This window comes from Scatophagus argus, chromosome 5, assembly GCF_020382885.2.
Source record: "Scatophagus argus isolate fScaArg1 chromosome 5, fScaArg1.pri, whole genome shotgun sequence".
Taxonomy (NCBI): domain Eukaryota; kingdom Metazoa; phylum Chordata; class Actinopteri; family Scatophagidae; genus Scatophagus; species Scatophagus argus.
The window spans coordinates 16049007-16074759 of NC_058497.1; the positions used below are offsets into that span (position 1 = coordinate 16049007).

Consider the following 25753-nt stretch of genomic DNA (forward strand, 5'->3'; position numbering starts at 1 on the left):
CGTATTGAGCAGATGTGAGCTCAGGCGCTGCTTTTAGTGCTGCACCACTGAGTTCACAGCAGTTTGCCTTTGGGTTTCCACTAACAGCTGTTTTCATTATCCCCTAATCTGCCAATTATTTCAACAATTAATTGATAAGTCTAGAAAAATTATCATGACAATTTCTCAAAGTGTTCTCAATTTCTCAAAGTGATGTCCTCCCATTTCTTTTTTTCTGTCAAACCAACAGTCCAGAAGACTTCATTTTATGTCAAAATAACAAAGAAAAGCAGTTAACCCTCAGGAGTCGACAGACGCGCCGGCGCGTCCTTATCACCAGACCACTTTAAGACCACGTAGCTGCAAGACGCAGCCTCGCTGAATCCCAGTTTTTTTTGTGTCGAAAGTGGGCACTTCAAACTATATACCAGTTTTTAAATTTTGTTAATATGTCAAGTAAAACCCGAGTTATGATAAAAAATACACGCACTGTTTTTTTCATGACCATTGCCATCACGTTTGGTGCGCGTTTGGGGCGCGCATTTTATTCAAGAAGACGCAGTAAACACCAGCGCATTGAGCGCACTTCATTCAGCGCATTTCAGCGCATTTTCCCCAGTCGGATTTTAGAGTTTTGTGTGATTTTAGGTCCAGTGTGTCAATACAGTATGTCAAAATGAAAAAAACAACAGTAAATCACACTTGTGAGGTTGTGCTGATCAAAAATGATTCAAAAATGGCAAGATAAAAAAAATTCTAAGTTGAAATATAAAATTAGAATCAAAAATAGTCAACAACTGACAATTATACATGACTTCAGAGGGTTAAGAAGCTGGAACCAGCAAATGTCTGACATTTTTGCTTTAAAAAGTAACTGAAATGATTAATCAGTTATAAAAATACTTAACTATTTTTCTTTTGATCAACTAACCCAACTAACCCATAAAGGATTATTTTATCTTATCTTATTAATCAACAAGTCACGGCCACTCTAGTTTTCTGTGGATAATCCGTTACTGAAGTCACTCAGCGGACTCGTGTCTGTCGTTGACCGATAGTGTCACTCAGTGTTGTCCCTGCTGCTGAGTCATTACAGCCTCAGCCTTGTCAGAGGAAGATAAAATTTTTCTTCCTCTTATTTTTAATGGTTAAATGTTCTGTTATGGTTTTGTGGTATTAATAGAACCAGAGAACAAACATGGCATAAATAACATTATTGGATGACTACCATGCAGCATCAGCAGCGTGTTTCTTTCTCATGTTATTCTCAGTTTATCGAGACAGGAAATCCATGTGGTTGACCCAGTGTAATGACTACAAACTTTTTGTTTGATATGATGAGAGTAATGGTGAGGCTTAAACGTTGCTCAGGTTTGACAAGCTGTTAAACCCAGAATTTAGCTGCTTGTTTCATTTTAATCTTCTTCTTCTTCTTCTTCTTCTGAATGACAAAAAAGAGTTTTTATTAATAAAGATAATCAACAAATTCTATTTAACCAAAATGTCCCCTTTTGTTTATAAGATATGTGACTGTAACATAAAGTCATAATTACATAGACAGTTATTATTATTATTTACTGCTTCAGTCCATCCTTATGTGTTTCTTACAGTTCATCTAATGTGTCAGTCATGCATCCCAAAAAATCTGTAAAAACTCTTACAGCGATGGATAATGCAGGCGAAGTTTCTTAGCAGTAAAACTGATATATAAATAATCATCAGGGCTTTGAGTGATGTTACCAGTAACTGTTGCTCAGATTAAGATGTTACTACACAAAGAAATATTAAATCTGAGATCTGCAGACTAACAAACACCTTTAACATCTCACAGTAGTCATCTTATTTTTAGAAGCACACTTTCTTATTCCTTTTAAATTATAAGATGTAATAAAACAAACAAAATTAAGAGATGTCTTATGTAATGAAAATATGTATTTAAGTATCTAATATAGAAATGCAGACAATCTACTGTAATGTCAAAACTCTAAACAGTTCATCAGAATTTTTTAAAAATAACATATGCATAATTTGATTAAAAAACTGATCTATAAACATGTGCTGTGGTTGTCAGAAAAATAAAACACACATGAAATATGTTAAATCCTTTTAGAAAAGACTGGCCCGTATCAAAACACCATGAAACATAATCTGGACCATTTAAACTCAGTTGTTTTACATCTCTTTTCGCATTATCAGAGCTTGTCACTGTCCACTGTCGTTTCAGCCATGCACCCAGAGTCTGGAGACGCTGAACCTCGGCCATAACTCTGTGGGTAACGAAGGGGTCCACAAGCTGAAAGACGGACTCATCGCCAACCGCTCTGTGCTCAGACTGGGACTCGCTTCCACCAAACTCTCCTGCGAAGGTGGGAGCTCGTGCCTCCGTGCCTCTGCTTTGGTTTTTGTGGATGATTTTACATTTTTTTGATCTGTGCTGTAGGAGCTGTGGCTGTGGCTGAATTCATCGCTGAGAGCCCCAGACTGCTGCGTCTGGACCTTCGAGAGAATGAGATCAAAACAGGCGGACTGATGGCCTTGTCGCTCGCCCTGAAAGTCAACACCTCTCTGCTGCGTCTCGACCTGGACAGGGAACCCAAGAAAGAAACTGTGAGTATGGGGGCAAGGCATGAGGGAAGGCGACAGAGGAGAGAAGGTTAAGGACCTAATGTTATCCTAAGCTGCTGTGGACATTTATTCTACGCTGAGCGTCTGCATGAGGGTTTGTTGACATGTCTTTCTTGCGGTCCACAAATCCCTTGAAAAGACCAACACAAAGAATGAAATGAAAGCCTGATGTAGTTTATTCCTCTGTTCCATGGAAGCTTTCGTTTAGTTACAATCCCAAACATACCATCTCGCTGCTGTAAATACTCAATACAGCACCAAATCACCAGTTTACTCCCAGATGTTTTAAAAAATTATTTAGCCCGTCCGTCTGTCTATGACCTGTTTTCAAGATTTCTGCCTTCACAAGGTGCAGATGAGCTACAAACAGGGTGTTGAATTAAGTAAAAGTACTAACAGACAAACTAGTGCAACTAGTGCGTCACTGGTTTTTGTTATAATATGCAGTACATCAGCCATAAACTTTTTTTTATCCTTTTTTTTGGGGCGGGGGGTTGTATACCTTTTTTTAGAGAGCTGACAGTGGAGAGATGACAGGAAATAAGGGCAGAGAGCAAAGGGCCACCACGGCACCTGGAGCTTTAGCTGTGTAAGGAGCTGGTTGAGCTATGTGTATGTTTTTTGTCTCTCAGGTGAAGAGTTTCATTGAGACCCAGCGTGCCCTGCTGGCTGAGATCCAGAATGGCTGCAAGAGGAACTTCATCCTGGCGAAGGAGAAGGAGGAAACAGAGCAGAAAATGAGACAGTCGACGTCTATGGCTGAAATCGACACAGAGGATGGGACCAGAGAAGAGGAGGAGCAACCAGCATCAGAAGAGACAGGGCAGACAGAGAAGAAAGTGGGAGAAGATGGTGAAACAACAGGAAATGAAGGACAGATGAGCACCGAGTCAGGAACGAGCACTGACGCCGGTGCTTCTCAAGTGAATCCGGAGTCGGACTCGGACACTGACGATGAAGAGGAAGAGGAGGTGGTGACCAAGTCCTCTTCTATGTCAAACTCCTCCGCTCGCCTAAACCAGACTGCCCCTCAAACCCACACAGGGGTTGCACAGCCCCTGATCAGTGCCTCGCGTTCATCCTCGTCTGCGGCCGCCTCACCTGCCGGCGGGCCGAGTGTCATTTCTGGCATCACCGTCACAGAATCTGCAGCTCCTCCCGGCACCCCTCCATCTCCTGGTCGCTGCATATCTGTCTCTAGTCCAGGGAGGGGTCATAAGATCTTCATGGTAACTCGGGTGGAGAGCCCGCCTGAACAACAGCAGCAGCTACAACTCAAGCTGAGCACACCTGCAGCTCCCAGCCAGGCTAAAGAGGCCTCAAAGAGACCTGCAGACAAGAACACACCCACTGCGCAGCAGACACAGCCTCCACCTCCTTCTCAAACCCCTACACAAACACAACTGACACAGGAGGATGTGAAGGAGAGCTCATCTGCTCTGCCAACAGACTGTAAGCTGACAGAGCAGAGTCCTGTAGCACACTTAAAGACCGCACTAAATACTACACACACTCACACACTAGAGCCACAGTCTGCGAGTTATCCCACAGAGCATGTGACAGCTAGCACTTTAGACCAAGAAGCGACAGATCCGAGTCAACAAGCACCAGCCCTGCCTTCAGATTCCTTATCAGTACAGCTCACTGGAGAGGTAACAGAGAGCACTAAAAGCCCCCAACCTGAGAGAACTTGTGTAGAAAGAAACAAAGAAGGAGAAGAGGAGGAAGGTCAGAGAAAAGACGGGGGGCAGGTGATGTCCCGTGACATCACAGAAGGAGAGTGTCAACAGCTAGACGGACTGAGTCAAATTCAGACCAGTATCTCAGCAGTAGAAACACAGCAGCAGCCATTACCGTCTGCTCTTGAACAGCTACAGAATGAGCTAGCGTCTGCCTCAGAAGAAACCCGGTCACAGAACCAAACAGAGCAAGAAGGAGATGAAGAGGAGGAGGCAGTGAAAGACACACCAGCCAGCTTCTCAGAAAATGAAAAATCCAGTTTAACAGAGAACAAGTTCAGCCAGCCAAACCAAGAGGAACCACATCCCAAGCAGGAAGCAGAGGCAGATAAACAGGGACTAGAGCCCGTTCTCTCTGACGAGACCGATCAACAGACACCACCGGGAGCTCAGGAGGCAAATCCTCTGGCAGGAGAAGCTTCAAAGAGTCCCGAACCCGCCTCGATTGTGTCCGTCTCCCTGAGCGAAGTGGAGGATTCACCTGACGAAAGCTCTGCAGAGGAGGGTGAGTGTTTCACTGAGGCTCAGGAGGAGGAGGAGGAGGTAGTTGCTTCAGCTCTACCCAACGGCCTGAAGCCCGAGTTCTCCCTCCATCTTCTCGACAGTGAAAGCCCCAAGCCTGGCAGCTGTGTGATGGAGCACGGTGAGTCGCTCTATTCACTGATGTGACTGATGAAATCGCATGTGCAGTTTGTTTTTGGCGTGAAAATCCTGTTTGATAATGTGTGTTGTGTGTTGATCATGTAGTGAGTGTGAGCTGCGGACAAGACCTGGAGGAGCTGCTGCTTGAAGCCAGTTTGGAGACGGGCAGAGATGCGCCATGAGGCTCTGGGGTAAACATTTGTGTAAGTCAGATAGCTCAAATCTAGTGATCTGATTGGTTGTTAGCCATGGTCTGACAACCCTTTGTAACTGCAATGACGTCCAGTTCCTTCACGTAATTCTGTATCTCTCTGCTTGTAAGTAGCTTTGTCTTGCCTCTTTCGTATCTAGGCAACACAGTAAGACAATTACAAGTACCGATAGATATCACAGTTTTGTCTAAGAGCCACAAAATGGCAATGTTTAAGATCAGCTTCGACCTCTGTGGTGGACTAACTGCAGATGAGTTGCACAGCATGTATTTCCAGGAGAAAAATCACTTGCTGCTGAGCCTTAAAGAAGGCGCCCAGTGATAGAAGTGAAAAAGTGAAAAGAAGGTCAACAAATTGGAAAAAAACATGCATGCAGTTTTAAAAGTCACCCTAATGATGCTGAGTTGTTTTGTAGTGTTTGTATGATAAATGGCATTAATACAAATTAATGTGAACAAAAATAATGACATCAATCTGTAAATAAGCAGCGTTATGTAGTTCAACATGACAAACGAGCATTTATTTTTCCATAAGTCTATGTAGTGTTAGTGCTGCCTGCGTTGCTGTGTGCCTCATGTCCATCTCACTTTCCGTTTTTCTATAAATCATCGTACTTAAGAGAGTGCAGTTGCTTCTCGGCTGTCGGGGCCTTGTCCTTCGTCCAATTCATGCCAGAGTTTGTGACGAACACAAGCCATCCTACCTGATTACGTGTGACAGATAAAGTTGATTGATTGATTGCTTGATAACACAGCTGATGTATTTGTCTGACTCTGGTGTTTAGACTGAATTGGGTTAAGCTAACAGGGCATCAGGCTAATTTCGGTCCCTGTGCTAGTGAGTTGCATAACAACTATACAATAAAAATCCTAAAGAAGTGACTTCATGCTGAACAAGTAGGTGTGAATAGAAAACTGCCTGCCCAAAAAACAATATTAAATAAACTGTTGTCTTGAAGACCAAAGTTTAGCTGTGTTTGCACAGTCAGTAAGACGTTTTATTGACAAAACTCTCCACAGTTAAGTGCTGTAATGGCTTCAGACACATTTTTACTCAACCAAGCTCATTTTTGGTACAAGCTCCTCAGCTGCCATGTTGCTCACAATAACTGAGTTTGTGTTGTGTACAATATTTTGTTGTTATTTTGTTTGGTTTTATAAATGATGTCTGCTACATTCAGGCCTGATTCAGATCCTCTCTACCTCAACAGGGCCCCGGAAGACACAGGAGAAAACCGCACTCGGACAGTTTTGTCTGGCTCTACTACATGACTGGTTGCCCTACAATGTTTTTCTTGTTTCTTTGACTTTACCACCAACATGACCTTTCCACAAAGGACAGAAGACCTGGTGTTGCAGTCAAATCTCCACACGTGAACGTACAAACAAATTACGGAAAGACACAAAGGACTAAATCATCCTGTCCAACTTGACTGTAACTAACAAGCAGTCATTTACATCCACACTACATCAACCAATGAAACACTCATACATGTGTATATTGAGTATGAGGAAGGGGGGACGGGAGGAGAAACGAAATCACCCTGCTGTCACTACATTTTGTCAATCTGCAGTCTTTAACAAGCAGCTGCCTGTGAGTGAGAAAGAAGAGATGGAGACAAAGGGAGGAGGAGAAAACACTAACCAAAGACAGAACGCGGACCTTTCTCACAGTTTACTTGCTCTCTTGTGTAGATTTCCACTGTAGTTGGGAAAGTAACTAAAAGTTTTGTCACATCACACGCACACACTCACACGAAGACTTAGCGGTGATAATGGGGGAAAAACGGGGTTGACGGCACAGTCGGAAGACAAAATAACGGTGACGGACCCTGCTGAGCGCACTTGCTGGCTTTAAACACTTGCTCCAGAGGTGCAAGTAGGTCACCGTCAAAAGCTTTTATATCCGAGGAAGCTGAAGATGTTGAAATGTCTGCTTAAATGTCAACATTTTATGTCTGTGTCCCCACTGTCCTGACCGTTCTCTACCTTCGGGGAGAAAAAAAAACAAAAGAAGAAGAAGAAACGCTTAAAGAACCTCTGCCAAAGTGACCTCCTCTCCCGTCTGTTTTCTCTTCGTCTGCTCACTTTGGCCCCTCAGGAATCAGCACACCCCCCACCCGGTCAGGCTCCTCAGGTCTCACTTGGAGGAGCTGCAACTCCCCTGTCCCTCCCCTGTCTACACTTTTTTGAAACCCCTCGCCGCCCCGGCTTGAAAGTCCAGAACTTCTGTGAATGTCGGAAAGCAAGATGTCAGCTTTCAGTTGTTATTTACAGAAAAAAAAACATCTTTTCCTTTCCCTGATGTTCTGCAATTTCAGACGCCGTAATTACTTTGTTCAGTTAGTCATTGTTGTGTCAAACTCCTTCTAGCAAAGCAGCTCAGTCTCCGTCATCGCCTCCCCTCTCCTTCCTCTCGTTCCTTCGTCATCTGCTGGTACTTTGTACTGTCTCACCTCTCCATTCCAGCACATCATTTATGTTGCCTTCAAACTCACCACTTCGGTTTTCTGTCTTGTGTGTGTGTGTTTTTTTTTGTTTGGCTGCTTTGATAATTCAGTTATTTTGTATTTATTTTATAGCTATATGAGCCGTTTTTCTGCTTTATTTTTTTTCCCCATTTCTTCTTCATTTTATCTTTTATTTTCTTTTGGGGGTTGCTTTTAAAAATTAGCCCTATTTTTTGATGTATATTTCAGATTCAAACTACTAGAGCAAATATTTAGTTTTGTTTTTTGGGGTTCTGGGCGGGGTAATATGTGTTGGGAGAAAAAGCAAATATGATTAAATGGTTGACCATGGTAGAGGCTGGGCTGCAGTAAAGAAAGCAAACACAAGGAAGCAGCAAACATAACAGTTCTCCTTGAAGTCCTTGTTGTTGTTTTAACACTACTCTGCTGGGTGACGCTGAGGCCACAAGGGGGCGCTGCTGGTTGTGTTGTTGTCCATCAGTGGAGACATAACTGAAGGATATCACAGTCCGAACAACAACGTGGTGCAGCCGCTGGCGTCTTCTGCTCATATCCAGCTCCTGTGCCGAGTCTTTTCACAGCAGAGCAGTGAAACCTACATGAAATATCTTGTTGTTTCGTGAAGAGAGCTGCTTTACCCTGCTTTCAATTTGTCCCTGAAGCAGACACTGGCAGGTGTGTTGTTTGTTTGTTTACTCCCTCCCTCCAAAAAGGAGCAGCATTCAACACTCCTGCTGCTCTACACCCAATGGATAGTTTGCCCCCACTGTTTGTTATGCTTTAATTTTTAGAAATTTTTAATAATAATTTGTTAACTTAATTGAAATGTGCTGGTAATCACAAAGATATGTATGGCGAAATTTGTTCCTCTCAAATAAATGCATGTAATGATTAATGATGTGACTGTATGTTTCAATGAAATTACTCATATTGGGACTTCAGAAATGTCTGAACTCTGCAGATGAATGCATAAATTGTGTGTCTTTGAAACATCCATGAAAGTGTTTGCTCACAGACCAGTTTTGCAGGCAGTAGACTGCACATATTGCATCTATTAAACCAATAATGCACAATTAGATGATTAGTCATCAGGCCAACAGTTTTTCCGTTTGGCCCTTAAGGTCCCACACTGTTTCCTGAGTTGTGGCCAAAAAAAAGCAGAGAAAAGCATTTTTGAGAAGTTCTAATGTTTGCTTTTGTTTCTTGTGACATACTAACTGTAGATAATGTTAGATGTTTCAAGGCTGCTGAAGATGATCCAAATAAAACTGAGGCTGATTGTCCACAGTCTCACTTGAAGCCTGACGAGACTGTAGTGAGTCATATGGGAAAGGATGGTAGTGCTGGTAAAAGGAAAGGGAGCTTTCACGTCATCAACACAGCTGTATGATGATATGAAAATACACTGCAATGACAATGTAACACTTACACATTTACATTTACGTTAAAATACACTGATAATCAGTCTAGCTGTGTGGTGGTAGACTCAGGTATTTTAAGTGTCAAGTTGGATATATCACAAGCTTCCTGAATAGTGCTGAAATTATGAGTTCAAACATCACATGAACACTGTTTGAGAGTCTTGTGATTCTGACAACACTGCTAAAGCAACTAGACGGACGTAAAACACAACAAGTCGCACCTTAATAAGTATAAATAATAAGAAAGTTTTTCTTCTTTTTAAATTCTTCAAGCCAAAATTATGTTGATTGTTTTATTCCCCCCCTCTCATCTGTTTTTGCTAACTTTGTTTCATGGAATTTATTCCAGTAAAACAAAGGAAACCCCTGACCACCACGCCCCGCAGCTGGTGGGACCCTCACTCCAGGAGACATGTATCCCACAGTGAGGGTGTGGAGCTGTGGCAGGGGGTGGGGGGTGTGCTGGGTGGGAGCTCTGCTCTGTACAGTACATGTCTGGAATTCCAGACGCTGCACTAATCCTGCCCAGTAACCTTCCAGCAGTACAGGGAGGGGACATCGTGAGACACTGAGAAGTTATTAAAATGTGATTTTATGAAGCCTGCAACATTTTCAGATGAGCCCAGTGGATCCGATGCATCCACCATATCACACAGTATTTCTGACTAAAGTTTTTTCTTAGTATGAACCCCAATCACTGCTTTTTCTGGTTTATGACCCCCCTCATAATAAAGCTTCTCAGGCAACGTTATCTCCTACAAAATATTTGTGTGTACACAGCAATGTAATTGCTGCCCAGATTATCATCATGGTCAACTGATTTTTTATTAAATGTCAATAAACAACATGTGCTTCAAGTCACTTACCATTCGGTAATTAAACTAAACATGAACTTTATCTAGCATTAAATTTTAGTTTACTTTGGGTGGCTTGTCACTTGCTGAAAATGTGCACGTTAAACTATCCTGGTATTTCACAAGCGTAAGGAAAGTAGTTTTTTGTGTAGCAGAGTTATATTTGCCATTTTTTCCCCAATCCTATTCATACAATAGTTAGACATTCTGGGAGAGATGCTTATTTTCCCTTTTTGCCAAGAGTCTGATAATAAGATTGATACCACTCTCATCATTGTACATTATAAAACTACTCCAAACCGAACCTTAGCTTAGCTTATCTTAGCTTAGTGTAACGACCAGCTGATGGCCCAGCTGTTGCTTCCCTTGTACATTTTGACTGTGGAACAGTTTTACCATGAGCTGTTAAAGCCTTTGGTTAACATGGACGCTGTGCAACACTGCGGTAAAGCTCACACAAAACATCCATACTGCAAAGGAAAGGAGCCTCATTATCACAGTGAGTTTAATCATTCCTGAAGGCCTGCAGTCACACACGTACACCCGCCATACAGTTTGCTGTTTTTCAGTGCAGTTTCGGTCTGGATTCTCTCTGTTTTAGGCATTAAAAACATTGTGATACTCACCACATGGTTTTGGTTTCATTGCACCTATGGGGTGATGGTAAAATTCTAGTTGAAATAAAACATTTCTTCTTCACCCCAGGGTACAGCGGGGTCCACATCGGTATGAAACATGTGATTGTGCACCTCAGGGTGAACAGCTGAAGAGTCTATCAATGTGCAGTTTTCTTTCTGTAATGTTGTTGGTTTTTTTTGTTTTTTTTGTTTTTTTTAAGATTCACAGGCCGGTCAGACGAGCCAGTTTAATTTCCTCGGTCTAAGGTACGAAGAAGCTGGACTTCTGTTCTCAGCAGGGAGTCCAACTGGACCAGGATCAGAGATGTTTCATAAGCGTTAATGAGTATGTTGTGTTCTGGTTGACATTCCAAATGTCTCATACCTACCAACATAGTCAACCACCGCTCCTCAATGTAAAGTACACACTATTTATATAGTCTACCACCAGTATAATATTGACTCTAATTGGACAACGTAGCGATTTAAGAAACACAGCCAACATTTATAACTTTTGCAGGTTTTGTCCTTTCATTAAATCTTTGTGCAAGAAAAGTGTTCTGCAGTAGTCGTCAGTCTCTAACTGGAATCAAAAGCGTCTGGCTGGGAGAGAGACTGAGACTCACAGATGTCACACCCAACCACAGTGCGCCGGTATCCCACTCGCCTGGGCCAATCAGTGACTCAAAACTTGGTTATTGCAGGGCTGGGGTTGTTTGGGCACAAAAAAAAACCAAACATTATCTGCATCCGCCTGAATTGTCAAACAGCCCACGGGGAAAACTCCTGGTGTTCAGCATGGTTGGTGCAACCATGCCTGTTGTTGATTGGCTACAATAGTGTTGTGTTTTTGTATGTTATTTTGTCATAATTCTCTCAGTTTTGTAACAACTGTCAGGAATATGTAGTGGCTGGGCTTGCTTTCTGTTCTCGCCTCTACTTTCTGTTCCCATCTGACACATATGCACTTCACAATGACAAATGAGATTGGGAATCGAGAACAGCAAGATAACAACATTAGGGCCGTGCAGGCAGGATCAGCAGATTTTTGATGGGGTTTTTTTTCTAAACTCAGCTGAAAGAAAACATTTGCATGTGTTTTTGCTGTTTCCTGTTTTTCGTGACTCACCACCCTGAGGCAAGATCCTGCACATGGAACATGCCATTGTACGGCTCAGGGTGAACAGTTGAAGAGGTTGTTTTGTAGATATTTGTAAATCTAACAAATCACCATCACTCAGATGAGCCAGTTTAACTAAGTAACACTGGGCCAGTAGCTACTCACAAGGGACAAAGGGACAAAAAAATAAATAAGCAAAAACATATAAAAATAAAAACACCACTATTGTACAAACAGTAAGTATTCTGAAATAGTCTGAAATGTTGCAAGAAACATAAACTGTGGATGAGCCACACACAACAAAATTACGGATGAGTATTTGAAACTTTTGTATAATAGTGCAAGAGGAACAAAACGCTCTTAGGAGGAGGCTGGCTGGAAGGAGCACATGATGACACGGTGGCGCAAACATCTTGTTTCTGGCTAAATCTGCAGATCCGCTATCCACAATCTGAATGAGTAAATGAGAAACATAAATATAAATGAATGTTAAATAAATACATACAGAGGGGGGATGACACAGGACAATATGGGTATGAGTATTGACAGGCCCTGACAGCTTTGATGTTGTTTCAAGATGGACCAAAGTGCAACACCCAGACACAGGTGAGGTGAATTTATCAGGGTTTATTCCAGGGTGCTACAGCATGAAGGGTAAGAGGAGATGTGATGATGGCTGGCTGGCAGAAAATTGATCAGGAATCAGTACTGAAATGAATATTGATAAAAGTGATTTGGTGAAAAAATTGAGGGACATTTAGAAGATATTTGCAAGTTTTCATAACTAACTTCATGAATCGGCGGGTAATCTAGATGTGAGTGATTAGGGGACATCTTTTTTTTCCACATCTTTTTCTCACCCACTCCCAGTTATCACAGGTGTGGCCCCAGGAATCTGTCGTTGGGCCCTGCTTTTTGATGGGGTTGAGGTCAGGGCTCTTTGTGGGCTAGTTGAGTTCTTCCCCACCAAACTCATCCAGCCATGTCTTTATGGACTTTGCTTTATGCACTGGGGCACAGTCATGCTGGAATAGAAAAGGACCTTCCCCAAACTGTTGCCACAAAGTTGGAAGCATAGCATCATCCAAAATGTTTTGGTATGCTGAAACATTAAGATTTCCCCTCACTGAGCTAAACATTACTATTGCTATTGTAGCTATCAAGGCTAACTGAGGCTAATGCTACAATTAGAATTTCATGTGTTCTCATATAAACCCTGTATTGTTTGGATGCCATGTTGAAAACTGATCCGCTCAGCATTCAGCTGTACAGGAGGCTACCTGCCCACCACAAACAACAGACAGACATTTAGCAGAGCAATTAGCAGAGCTAAAGAGACAGCTATATTTTCCTCCAGAGTTAATGGAAACCAAAACTTAAACAGTTCTCCTGAGGTAAACGAGAAGGTAGTGGAAACCCAAAAAACAGCTTTGTAGGCACAAAAGATTTGTCCAACCTACCAGGTCTGAGGCCCCTCTCTGTCAGGGACAGTGGCAAGCGATAAAATACTTCCTCATTGGGTCTTTCCTTGGGCTTAGCTGTACCTCAGGAATGTGCAGGCGTGCTGGTAGGACAGCAGGGATTTATCCAGTGTCAGTCTGTATCGGGCATGTTGATTCGCAGTCCAGTCGACTGCAACAAACCCCTACGGCCGTGGCACACAAGAGCAGGGGCAGATGGGAATGCTGCATCAGTGGCGGACAGAGAGGCTGCACCTCCAATAAATACAAAAATATGTTTTAAAAAAGGTTGTGTCAAAAAGGTTTGACCGATAATGGCCTTTCATGCTGAGGTTAGATGAGAGGCTTGGCATCAATTTCCTTTCTGTTCGCTAAACATGAAGCTACAGCTAGGAGATGTTTAGCTTAGCTTGAAATAAATGCTGGAAACAAAAACAAACAGCTAGCCTGGCTCTTTGCAAAACATACCTACCAACACCTTTTAGGAAGCTAACTAATTAACACTAGTCTGTTTAGTTAGCTTTAGACCTTTTTGTTGGAGCCAGGTTCTGTTCCCCTTGTTTCCAGTGTTTATGCAAATCTAACTACTAGTTATAGCTTCATATTAACACTTCAGACTAGCATCAATCTCCCCATTTCCATATAATGTTTACAAACTCTTCCTTTAGTTTGCCCTTTAAACAACTCTTTCTCCTACAAAGAGTTGAATTCATAAGTAATAAAATGCACCATTGTTCACTCCAGTCTCCAACGCTCTGGGGTTTTGTTGGTATACCCATATTTGGTTTGGTTTGTCCAGTACGTTGTGGTGGATAATTTTATTAAATGCATACATTTTAAGATTTATCCTAAAATTTGTTGAACATAGCAGCTTGATTGTTCATCTGTGCATAAATTATGTCTTGTCCTGTCTCACTGTCTGTATAAAGTGTTAGATGTAGAACCAAATTGTTCCTGGGGAAACATAATTTCATCTCACTGTGTACTTGTATATGGCTGAGAAGACAATAAAACCCACTCAACTTGACTTGACTTTACTTCATCTTATTTAGCACAAATTTCCACATGTTCTTCCAGCTCTTGATTTGATTACAGCTGTATGACATTTGCTGGGGGAAAATGTTCGATTTTAGACCCAAGATTGCATGTGTTTAATGGCTTTCTATCTTATGGAAATATTCGCTATTTTGCTTCCTCCATTTCATGGTTAATTATTTTTGCTGGATGACCCAGTGAGGCAGAACTTCAGTGGCTTCTGCTTTATTTTATATCTCTACCAAAAATTTGAATTAAGATCCCACATAAATTCATTAACTCACCGACAGCCTAAACTAACATCACTGTGGTTGTTCTATTCATTCTTCATTAGGCAGCCTGATGTTTCCAGTAGGCAAGGTTTTCTGGTTGATCTGGTTACGTAACACCAGGTCTGGTATCTGTAATCCTGATAACACAATGGCCACTCAATTAGGACAAATTAGCTTCACTTGATCTGCTCAGAGAGTGTACGAAGGGTGGGTGGGCTGCGTGATGTGTCGCTGAAGGTATTTTCTCCCACCGATGAGCGGAGGAGGGAATGCAAACAGGGATAAGTGAGGAGAGGACGATACCATCCACCCCCTCCTCAAACTCACATGACTGCGATTAGAGCAGAGGAGGAGTGTGGTGGGACAGAGAGAGGGAGAGATGGTGAGCACGATGAATGACATTTTTCTGATTTCGGCGCACAGATCACATCCAAGAACCCGACTTGCCTTTGATTGCTGGCTGAAGGTCATCACTTTTCCGGGGTAATTAAGCTTTAGACTCAATAAAAAAAACACAGTATATTGTCTTCAACTGCTGCTTGTGCAGATAGTTTATTGTGTGTTGCATGTACATGCTGGTTTAGCCGTGAGTTTTAAGAGTTGTAGCATTTGTAGTCAGAGTTTTTCCTTGAGGAAAAGTAGTAATAACACAGTGTAAAATACTGTTTTGCAAGTAAAAGTTGTGCATTCAAACAATTCAATAGTGGCATGAAAAATCATTGTAGTGCAAAAGTGCATTTTATTCAGTTTTATACTTCTAAGCCACTACATGTCAATAAAGAAGAAAAAGGATTATATTTTTACTAGAACTGGGAAGATTTTACTGATACTAATGTCATTATTGATGCCGCTTATTGGTCTGGTTCTTCAAGGGATGCATGTGACTAATCTAAAGCCTTGCTGTTAAATTGTTGTTTAATTTGGAACTGTTTCTCATCTGGAACTGGTTCTTGATTCAACTCCCAATTGATAATCTCCTAAAATGATTTACATGAGAGAATATTTGTACAACATTTGTTTTAATTTTGCTTCTTCAAATTCTCTGGAGCTCATGTTACCATCAAACAGGACATTTACCTTCTGTATCAGACATCCAGTAGCTGAGTGTCAAATACACGACATTCCTGGAATTTAAAGGAACAATGTGTTGGATTTAGGAGTATGCACTGTCAAAATGGAAAAATATTCATATCTATGCTTTTACCAGTGTATAATCACTTGAACAGCATATATGTCATGCTTTTGTTAGCTTAGAATAAGCTGTTCATGTCTACAGTGGGAGTGGGTCCTCCTCCACAGACTCCTGCATGTTACACCTCCATGCCTTTATGGTAGCCCAGAATGGACAAACCAAACAGTGGAGTTAGAGGGGGCCTGTCACGTTTTTTTGTCTTTTCAGCAACCATCGCAGGGGAGGGTACAATATACCACTAAATCCTGCATACTGAACCTTTGATCCCATACAAGATTGAAAAAATGCCAGTTTGTATTGTTTTCTGTCAGGATGCTTCCTACTGGTCCTCTACAAATTGTTCACTCTTTATCCTCTTAGTTGCAAGTATGAAAGTGCTACACTGGTGCCTGCTGGGAGTGACCATCCTGCTGCTGGTGTGCGAGGTCACCATCAGTCAGCTGTGCAACTCCCTCATCGTCCTGGTGGATGGTTTTCATGCTCTTTTCATTCTCATGCGCATGGTTATTACTCCTCTTCAAACTGCAAGCACAATAAAACCTCCTCTCAGCTCTTTGGACTCTCCTGCATCTCCTCCACATGCTTCCTCCTCCTCAGCAGCATCTCCTGCCAACCTGCCTGACACCCAGACCGCCACTAATGGGTCAACCATCCCAGATCGACCCCCCACTCCTACTAAAATCTCACCTGCAGCCTTCGTCTGTGGTTTGTCCTATACCTCCTGCAGGATTCAGGTTGTGGGGGGTTTTGTTTCTGCTCTCCTCTTGGCCTCTCTGTGTCTCTCCTATATTATGGAAATTGTTGGCTTTATCCTGGAGCCACAACCAGTACAGCGCCCCCTGTTGCTTGTAATGGTCAGCACTGTCAGTCTGCTCCATAAGATGATTGTGCTCTGGCTGATGTGGGACCAGCTGCAGGCCCCGGAGAGCAAATCTCACCTTGAAGTGAACCAGAAAGGTAACATTTCCAATGGATTAGATGTTCACTTTGACAGCTGATGCACAAATATGCAGTATGACAATAAGAGGTATCATTTTCTAATAAGGTATATTTATAAATTTTTACACATTCTAACTCATAAGTTTACTAATGATTGTTAACAATTTCTTAACTATTTCAAAAACAGATTCTTGCATAATTGCATTAACTCTGAAATTCATAATTTCACCATTTTATAGGAAATCAGCTCCAGGAAATCTGGAACAAAGTCTGTCTGTTTGGAATTTATTAATATATAGAACAGAAGATATTATGGATTCATATTTATTCATGACTTATTAACATGTAACAGCAGAACCGATGGCTGTAACTTTCATGAGGAAATGAAAACTGGGACCATGGAGCTGAAAGAGATGGGGAAAAAAACAACAACTGTACACAAACAGGCAGAATTAAGTGTATAGACTGCAAAATAAAACACAATATCAAGAGAAAGCTATCACAAATGCAAATACATTTAAAGATATTTTTTCAGAAGCTTCACTGAGACTTTGAAAGATGTTCCAGATTTGAACAATCACCTTCAATTTTCAGCATTGACCTTACAAACATTCAGACATCCCCTGCTCTGAAAAGATCTGATATGTGAACGTCTGAGAAGATAAGCAAAAAGAGAGATGAAGGGACTAATGTCTATGGACAAATATCTGGATATAGACTCTGTCGACGCAGGGCAAGTTTATGGCAAGACTTTTTAACATTTAATTAGTTGCAATTGCTTTTTGACAGGTTAGGATTCCACATCGTGGAAAGAGATGAGACAGAATGAATAGTACAAATGGAGGACAGTTGGATGCACTTTCAAACAGTCTCCCACGAGGGAATTCATGGCGTTATACTTGGCTGTTCACAGGATAAGTGACGGAAGTGCGGAGCAAAGAATAAAGAAAAGATCATTTTAGTGAGCGGCTCAAACTCTGCTACTTTTTGCTCATTTTTCCCAACTGCAATGTTGGAAAAGTGTGGGAGGAAGGCGTTTCAGATACATACTGAGCCCCTTGTGATCCCCAAACAATAAAATCAGTGGAGGCCACAAAATTCCAATTACTACTTTAATCAGGGTTATAGAAGGACTGCAATAATTGGTCATTTAATGTGAGATAACCATTTTTTCACTGTATTTAAGAGTTTAAAAAGTTCATGTCATGTAAGATACATTGCTGCAATTCTGGTAATTCAAAATTGTGGGGAAAAAGTATGATTTACTGCAGCTTACAATGACAATGATGCTTTTTTTTTTGCATCTTGTTTCTCCCAGGCGTATGTTAAATAACATAACTGAGATACTATCAAAATTAACAATTACTTGTGTGTTTAAGTCAGTCAGTGTGAAAGTACATACTGGTGTTTTGCAATAATAATCTTTTAGTGCAGAAGAATTCTTGTGCCAGGTGATGATATTACCATGACAGTTTTCACTTTGGTGAAGCTACCATGTGTATATTCAGCTGTGAGGAACATCAAACAGCGTCCATGTTTGTTTTTCATTCCTCTCTTTGACTCAACCAAAGGCCAGGCTGAGCCGAGGCGAGCCCTGTGTGACGTTAGCCAAGTCCAGTCTGCTGTGGACGACTTGCTCCACAGTGGGACGCTTGTCCTCTGTAACCCGGGAACCTCCAGCATCCCTGATACTGACTCTCAAACCCCAGAGCCACAGGTAGAAGTTCATACCGCAGCTCCACAGGACAACAGAGACTGTGAGGTAGTAAGCGGCGCTGCAGATTTGAGTCATTCAAAAGACATCACAGAGCTTTCCAAAGACAACACCTGCATGGAACATCTTGGTAAGAGAGTTCAGCTCCTTGGACTGTCACCTTTCTCACCTTAGTATCCCTTTAAAAAAGAGCCATATGAAATTTATTGGCATTCAGTGAATCCAAATTCACATATATAACAAAGTGTTTTAAATTCACCAAAGACACCAGGTATTTTATAGCCCAAAAGCAGATATACTGTAGCTCTGATCACATGTGTAAAAAAAAAAAAGTTTTTGAAACAATCATGTTTTGCTGTGTTCTACCCCTTCAGGAAGTCAAAATGCATCTAAAACCTCATCAGTCTACAAGTCATCACATCACACTGAGAGGCCCCTACCAACCAGCCAGTGGCCAGTCCGTCTCCCTTTGTTCATCCTCATCATTCAGGGCCTTTGTAGCTCCCTTCTAGCTCTGATCAACAGTCTGGTGATGCTGCTGATTGCTCCGCAGCACTTGCACAGCTCTGGAGCCTGTCGCCTCCTGGTTTACCTGGATCCTATCCTGTCCTTACTGGCTGTGATTACACTGACTGCCACAACTACGCCACAGGTGAGGCTCTGTATGTTTATGTTAAGGCCAAATTAAGTTCAAATTGACTTCAACAGCTATTACATGAACCAAGAGAGGATGAGTTTGAAAAGATTTTAAAGGATTGCTTATTTATGTTCATAATTGCTGCAGCTCAATCAAAACCCGCACTGACTGGCAACTCTATCCAGGTGCACAGGTATGGACTGCTGCTGCTACAGGCCACGCCTCCGCATGTTTGTGTATCTGATCTTGGACGGAGGATTGCCAGTGTCCCTGGGGTGCAGGCGGTACACGACCTCCACATCTGGCAGTTAAATGAATCTTTCACGGTGGCCTCCGTCCATGTACACTGCCATGTGGACTTTCCAGCACACAGGTGAAGTGGAAAAGTTTGACATTTGTACTTGTGGTTCTACCATTTCTTTATCTAAACCTCTGAGAACTGTCAGCTCTGGAGGGTGAGGATAACGTTTTTGTAACCTGACACTATAGCTAGGTACCAATAATAACTGTTTGCTGCTGTCAGTATTAACCTGCAGGTAAAGACAGCAACAATGAAGCTTTATATTGATGGAGCTGGGATAATTTGTTGTGGTATAGGTTAAAAAATATTACAATGACTGGTTTCTGTGGCTTGATTGAGTTTTACCTTTATTTGTCAACCAACTTCAAATCAAGAAGATGAAGAAGAAGAGGAAGAAGAAGCATTAGGAAAGAAAATGGTGAGCTCATGAAGGCATGAGGAGCTCTTTTGTTGAGAAGGGTCCACGTGTAGTCTTGCAGACGAAACGACTCACCTGTTTTACCTTTACTTTTTTGTTTTTTTAAATTTTAGAAACTGCATCACTACATGATGCACCCTGAGATATTTTCCTAACCCTCACCAAATACTTTTGGTGGCCATGAAACGTTCATAGACCAAAGTCACCCTTTGCATGCGCCTTTATATGTTTTTCTTCAGATTAAAAACAATATATTTTATTAATAGGTGTCCTGATCTGATGCTGGGGATCACTAACGTGCTACAGAGTGTAGGAGTGAACTGCTGCACTGTTCAACCTGAGTTTCCTTCCTGCCCTGGATCATGTGGAGGCTGTGGTGACGCCTCCGCCGTCGTCCACAGAGAGGATCCCTCCCTGCCTGCTCTCCTGGCCTGCAGTCTTGCCTGCGGAAAGGCCTGTGCAGGGAGTCTGTGCTGCTCTCCCTTAGAAGAGGAGAGCAGAACTCTGCTGGCCCCACCAGCTGGGGAAACAAAGGAAGAGCCTCAGAGTCTGGTCATCGAGAACACCTTCCTCTGAATGTCGGTTTTAACCAAAGAGTGCACTGATGTAAAAACAAAGATGTCATCTGTCTGAAAATATACTTTGTGCATTTTATGTAAATGTTCTGTTAGATTTATGACATTTACAGGGTGCTGTGCCAAAGATTTTTATGCAGTATCAAGAGACTGCATTTTCTCCCCCTTGTGTTGTTTAATTTGTACCTGAAGTATTTCTGTTCTCACCCATTAATGTACTGAAATAAAACGTATAATAAAATAGCCTCTTTTTATTTGAACATAACGTAAATTTTATTGATCCTATGCAAGTGACAAAGCAGGAAAAGGAAGAGCAAGAACCAACCCCCCAAAATAATTGATATGATATTGTATGAACACCTACTATACATCCATCCATCCATTTTCTATACCGCTTATCCGTCAGGGTCGCGGGGTAGCTGGAGCCTATCCCAGCTGACTACGGCGAGAGGCGGGGTACACCCTGGACTGGTCGCCAGTCAATCGCAGGGCCCACCTACTATACAGTATATACAAAATTAAATTCATGTCTATGTACACCGAATGATAGAAAGTAGAAAGTACATTTTCTGCGTGTGCTTAAGGTGTTTGTACTGAGAATTTTTATTTTATTCAATTTTTATGCCGCAACAAAATAGTCACAAATTAGGTTGTAAGAGTAAAACAGATTACATCCAGGGTTTTTTTTTTATTACAGACATTACAGTAGCCGCTATTAATTTTATTAGTTACACCTGTGCCTCTCCTACTATGCCATACCGAAACTGATATCATCGTGAACTTGTCTCTTACCTGTGCTAACGCGATATGGCTCCACCTTTTGTCTTTAGACAACCAATCACAATGTGCCTGCTTTGCATAATACATAACAGACAAGACTACACTTTCCCTTAAAATGTGTTTATATAGCTTAAATGTGATTTAGAACATACAGCATATGATTGCAGTGTATGTACTCTCTGGCATAAATGCAAAATAACTGCAATAATGTCAGCGACACCATATTCAAAAAAGCTGATGGTATTGCGACGTATATATACTCCGTTCTGCTGTTTTAGAAAGTGCCCGGATGAGCCTCGGTGGTCCGGGGTGCAGGCTTCAAACCTGTAGCTGCTTAGCGGCAGAGTGGTTCAATTCCACCTTTCGGGCGAATGTTGGTTTCTGTACTTTTTCTACTGCGTCGTCTGTAACAGTGATCAGTGTTTGCATATGTAGCATCACGTATAAAATTTTATCTATATCCACGAAGACGACATAACGGACAGGTTTGCCACATTTAAGTCATGTCATAGGATCAACGTCAGCTAAAGTACAGCAAATCAACTCGTAGACCCTTACATTCGTGCCTTCTTTTCACTTTTAATAACTGTTAGCGTCTCGTGACTACGTCACGAAGCTACTTCCTGTTGTCCTCCGATCTTATACTTCACAAAAAAAATCCAGCAGTTTTTTTCGTTAAAGTATATTCACTCAAGTACTGTACTTTAGAACAATTTTGAGGCACTCATACTTTATTTATTTATTTCCATTTTGAGCTTCACTACATTTTAGACGATATTGTATTGTATTTTTACTTTCGCATTTTTCATTTTCTTCTCATGTTTTTTACTTCTCCATATTTATCTGGCACCTAACCTTACCATAATTATAACAAAAAATTAAAATCTATAACCAGTGGGACTACTCTAAATGGATATAAAGACGTAATCAACGCAAGCTCTTTGGCGAATCTTCCGTGAACCTACATCCGCTTTGGCCGAGGAAAAAAATGATTGACATTGATTGGCAGCCTGTGAAAGCCAATCTTCAAGGACTTCCTGTCCGCCATCCAATCATCTGTCTCTCTATTGTAGGCGGGACGATGAATGAGGAAATCTACCCCAGCGGAGAAGGCGTGATGTCCTTGCTTGCTCTATTTCGGGATAACTTGGATTAAAAACTCTTTATTCAATAGAGGTCAGTGTCTTATTATTACCCGTTAATACAAACGTTTGTTCGGCTTGTCAGTGGTATATTAGACTCTTAGAGGCCTCGTTTAGTAAAATAAATGGACGAGTAACTGTCCGGTTGCCCTTTGCTATTCAGCGTCCTGCTAACAAGCGTAACGTTATTCACTCGTGGTTGTGAGTTTCTGCAAATCGTAATTAGTTAATTTAAAAAAAAAATAGTACAGTACAGTTTATTTTATACATTATTTTCTTGAGAGTTTAAGGTAATCGGTATATGTCGAATATGACTGAAATATTCAGCGTGCAATTAATTAAACAAAGAAAAGCATACATGAAACTTCCAACTTAAAAATTCTTAGTATTAAACATTTATTGTGTGTGAAGGAAAAGTGGAAGAGCTTTTCCCTCTGAATTTTAATCCAATACAAAGAGTTTTGTTGTTCATGTTGTTTCATCCCAACATTTTCCTTATCCCATCCCAGATTTGACTTCGAAAGACGGCCCATTATGCCTCTTCATAAATACCCCCCCAAAATCTGGGATGCCCTGAAGATGAAGGAGGGCATCTACAGTCGTCTCCCTAAACACTACCTCAAGTCCCTGGAGAAGAAAGAACCCAGCCCTGTCCACTGGAGACCTCTGGGAGTCCAGTACAGAATCAGCCCAAAGACAGGGCAGAAGGAGCGGGTGCAGGATGTACCGATCCCCATCCACTACCCTCCACACTCGCAGAATGGCCTGTGGGGAGGTGAGGGTTGGATATCAGGCTACAGATATGCCAACAATGACAAGGTGAGTCTCCAGGCAGATGATTTTTCTCTCTTTCATTCTTGTGTGTTGACATGAAATAATAAATTATGCACACAGCACAAGATTCTAGCTGCTGTTGCATAACTGTGAGAAAAATCTACTTTGGTCCTAGTGGGAATTCACATAAAATGGTTATGGATTATGCTAGCAGTAATATAAGCAACTGTTTGAAGCAGTCTTCTTAGTAAGAGCAAATCACGTGTCATACAGTGTTATAGTATTAGAATACTTAAGTACAATGTCTTCATTTTGTTTTATTTTAATATTGTGTAAATGTAAATCTGTGTAAATCCCATCTCTAACTGAAGACTTTCTCAAAATATTATATACACACACCATATTTATATAATTAGCCATTAAGATTTTGTCCATAAAATACATTACAAGATATATTAAGTGTTTACTCTGTTTTGTGTGTTTTTGACAAGGTTTATGGCATATTTGAAATATAAAAAAAAATACTCAAATATTAAAATATTTACACAATGTTGCCTTGAAAAATATCACATTCAGTTGTTGTTAATCTTTTTTCCCGAACTCCAATTTGTGCTTTTTTGAGACAGTAGATTTCTGATGTTCTACACTTAAAATTGTCCACAAAAGTAAGTTTTTAACATGTGTAGCTGTACTTTAGTTATTCTGTCTCATGTTTTTGTTGATTTCTGAATTGTCTTCTCCGTAGCTGTCAACTCGTCTGAAGAAGGTCTGGAAGCCACAGTTGTTAAAGCGAGAGTTGTACAGCGAGATCCTTGACCACAAGTTCACCATCACAGTCACAGCGCTCACTCTGGACCTCATTGACGCAGCCTTCGGATTCGACTTTTATATTCTTAAAGTAAGAGAGTGCCACGGCTGTGTGACAAAATTACATGTTTAACTTTTCATATGACTGTAATCATCCATCCTCTGTCAGACATCGAAGGAAGACCTGAACTCCAAGCTGGGGATGGACCTGAAAAGAGCCATGTTGCTTCGTCTGGCACGTAAAGACACAGAGCTTTACCCTGAGGACCCTGTCAAGCGACAAAAGATCTACAACAAATACAAGGTAGATGGGATGTTTCCACTAAGTGATGCTGTATGTGATGTCTGGCCTAACTCACCATGTTGTTTAGTAAAGACAAAAAGAAAATCGCTTGTTTCTTTCTCTGCCTCCTTCTTCCTGAGCAGCAGTTTGAGATCCCAGAGGAGGAGGCAGAGTGGATGGGTCTGAGTCTGGAGGAGGGCGTAGAAAAACAGAGGCAGCTGGAGCACAAGGTAACAAAGTCCTCAAACATAAAACAACAAGCCGTTTTACCTCACAACAGCAAAGGACTTTGACTTGGGTTTTTACATATTTTGTGAGACAGCAACACCTGATTTGGTTCTTATTTTGCTCTATGTGTCCTGAATCCGTTTTGTTCTTGTCTTTCCAGGAGCCTGAACCTCTGTTTAAGGTCTTTGTGGATGAGCTGGTGAATCAGCTGTATGTCCAAAAACTCACGGAGCCACACCTTATTGAGAAGAAGTGACCGACTGAACCATCTGAGCAGGACCAGAGCCAACTTTTCTATCTGAAAAATTAAGTAAGCTGAACTCTCAGGCTTCTCACCATTTTCAGTACTGACTGTACAGCTGGGAGAATTCACTTCAGTTTAAATTTGCTTTTTCACCTGGGAATGACACAAAGGTGGAAGAGACACAAATGACAAGGTTGTGTTGGAGTAATGCTTATTTATTTCCCCTTGCATTTAAGATCCATTCATAAGACATTTTAGGAATTAAGGGAGAAGTTTCCATCAGCGTAAATACTCCCTGAACATCGGAGATATAGAGGCCTTGTACATAATATCTACAAAATAAAAGATTACCTTTTTTCTAAAGTCTTGTTTCTGCTCATCTGTTTCTCAGTACAGTTCATCAAAGCAGCTAATTATATACTGAAATTCATGCAGTGATTCAGTGAATCATTTCATAATTATTTAATTTACTGACTTTCTGGTTGTGATGTGAGAAATGACTCCTGTATCATAAGCAAAAACAAGTTAAAGGAATAATTCAACATTTAGGGAAATATTTGTTTTCTTGCTCAGGGTCACATAAGAACACATTTCTTGTGTGTGGTAAATCTGAAGCTGGAGGTAGCGGCTGCTAGCTTAGCTTAGCACAAAAACTGGAGACAGTTAACCTGGTTCTGTCCAGTAGTAACAAATTTAACCCAAGATCAAATTAGCCAGAAGCACATAAAATAACTAAAATGATTGACGAGTGTACATGATAATCATCATCATATTATATGTAGTAATATGCATCAGGAGCTGTTCTACTGCATAACGAATACTTTTACTTTTGATACTTTCAATTTTGCTCACAATACTAATTTGAGTTGCAATATTGAAGGCAGGTATTAAACTTGTAATCTAGTACTTCTATATTATGGAATGGATACTTTTAATAAACTCTCAACACGCTCGATAGAGGGAGCCAAAATGCTTTAAATGAGAAAGATGAAACGCCATCTAATACAGTAAGAGACTATGGTTTGTTTGGTGTTTGGAGTCTACTCTGTTTTACTAAAATCAATTTAGGAACTCCAGATATTATTCAAGCCCATCCAACACACCATTCAACACAACTTATCTGCCTCAAAACAGCAGGTAAATGTGTTCTACCTCCAAAACCTGCAAAAATATTTATTTTAACTGTTAGCAATGACACGTAGTACCAAACAAGGTAGTAATAAACCTTGGATGTGCCCGTGAGGACAGCACAAATTCTCCTTATATGATATCC

At 41.2% G+C, this 25753-nt stretch overlaps 3 protein-coding genes and 1 non-coding gene across 4 annotated transcripts in view; all 4 read left to right on the forward strand.

Annotated features, from left to right (window-relative positions):
• ppp1r37 (protein phosphatase 1, regulatory subunit 37) overlaps positions 1-8972 on the forward strand; it is a 41411-nt gene extending 32439 nt beyond the window's left edge. The window contains exons 9-13 of the mRNA XM_046389187.1: positions 2204-2345; positions 2420-2586; positions 3237-4986; positions 5091-5188; positions 6408-8972. Coding sequence (XP_046245143.1) covers positions 2204-2345; positions 2420-2586; positions 3237-4986; positions 5091-5167 — 2136 coding nt within the window. The 3' untranslated portion in view covers positions 5168-5188; positions 6408-8972. The remainder of the gene's footprint in view (positions 1-2203; positions 2346-2419; positions 2587-3236; positions 4987-5090; positions 5189-6407) is intronic.
• Positions 8973-14739: 5767 nt separating this feature from the next.
• On the forward strand, positions 14740-20463 carry LOC124059020 (zinc homeostasis factor 1). The gene is made up of 6 exons (XM_046388725.1): positions 14740-14828; positions 15999-16595; positions 18125-18421; positions 18666-18943; positions 19114-19301; positions 19914-20463. The coding sequence occupies exons 1-6, from the start codon at positions 14774-14776 to the stop codon at positions 20221-20223; spliced, it is 1725 nt and encodes a 574-aa protein (XP_046244681.1). The 5' UTR covers positions 14740-14773; the 3' UTR covers positions 20224-20463.
• An 822-nt stretch (positions 20464-21285) lies between these two features.
• On the forward strand, positions 21286-21372 carry trnastop-uca. The gene has a single exon. It is a non-coding gene; the product is annotated as a tRNA-Sec (tRNA).
• A 680-nt stretch (positions 21373-22052) lies between these two features.
• mrpl28 (mitochondrial ribosomal protein L28) lies at positions 22053-24843 on the forward strand. Its single transcript, XM_046389190.1, has 6 exons — positions 22053-22178; positions 22654-22963; positions 23664-23816; positions 23895-24029; positions 24152-24238; positions 24397-24843. Exons 2-6 carry the CDS (start codon positions 22679-22681, stop codon positions 24490-24492), a joined length of 756 nt encoding a protein of 251 aa, XP_046245146.1. The 5' UTR covers positions 22053-22178; positions 22654-22678; the 3' UTR covers positions 24493-24843.
• The last annotated feature ends 910 nt before the right edge of the window (positions 24844-25753 follow it).

Excerpts from the sequence above, each read along its gene's own strand:
- LOC124059020 (XM_046388725.1), top strand. The coding sequence starts at position 14,774 with ATGACTGCGATTAGAGCAGAGGAGGAGTGTGGTGGGACAGAGAGAGGG. Across the intron at positions 16,596-18,124 it reads CCTTGAAGTGAACCAGAAAG|TTCCTCTCTTTGACTCAACC; the intron begins GTAACATTTCCA and ends GTTTGTTTTTCA. Across the intron at positions 19,302-19,913 it reads GTGGACTTTCCAGCACACAG|GTGTCCTGATCTGATGCTGG; the intron begins GTGAAGTGGAAA and ends TTTTATTAATAG.
- mrpl28 (XM_046389190.1), top strand. The coding sequence starts at position 22,679 with ATGCCTCTTCATAAATACCCCCCCAAAATCTGGGATGCCCTGAAGATG. Across the intron at positions 22,964-23,663 it reads GATATGCCAACAATGACAAG|CTGTCAACTCGTCTGAAGAA; the intron begins GTGAGTCTCCAG and ends TCTTCTCCGTAG. Across the intron at positions 24,030-24,151 it reads AGATCTACAACAAATACAAG|CAGTTTGAGATCCCAGAGGA; the intron begins GTAGATGGGATG and ends CTTCCTGAGCAG.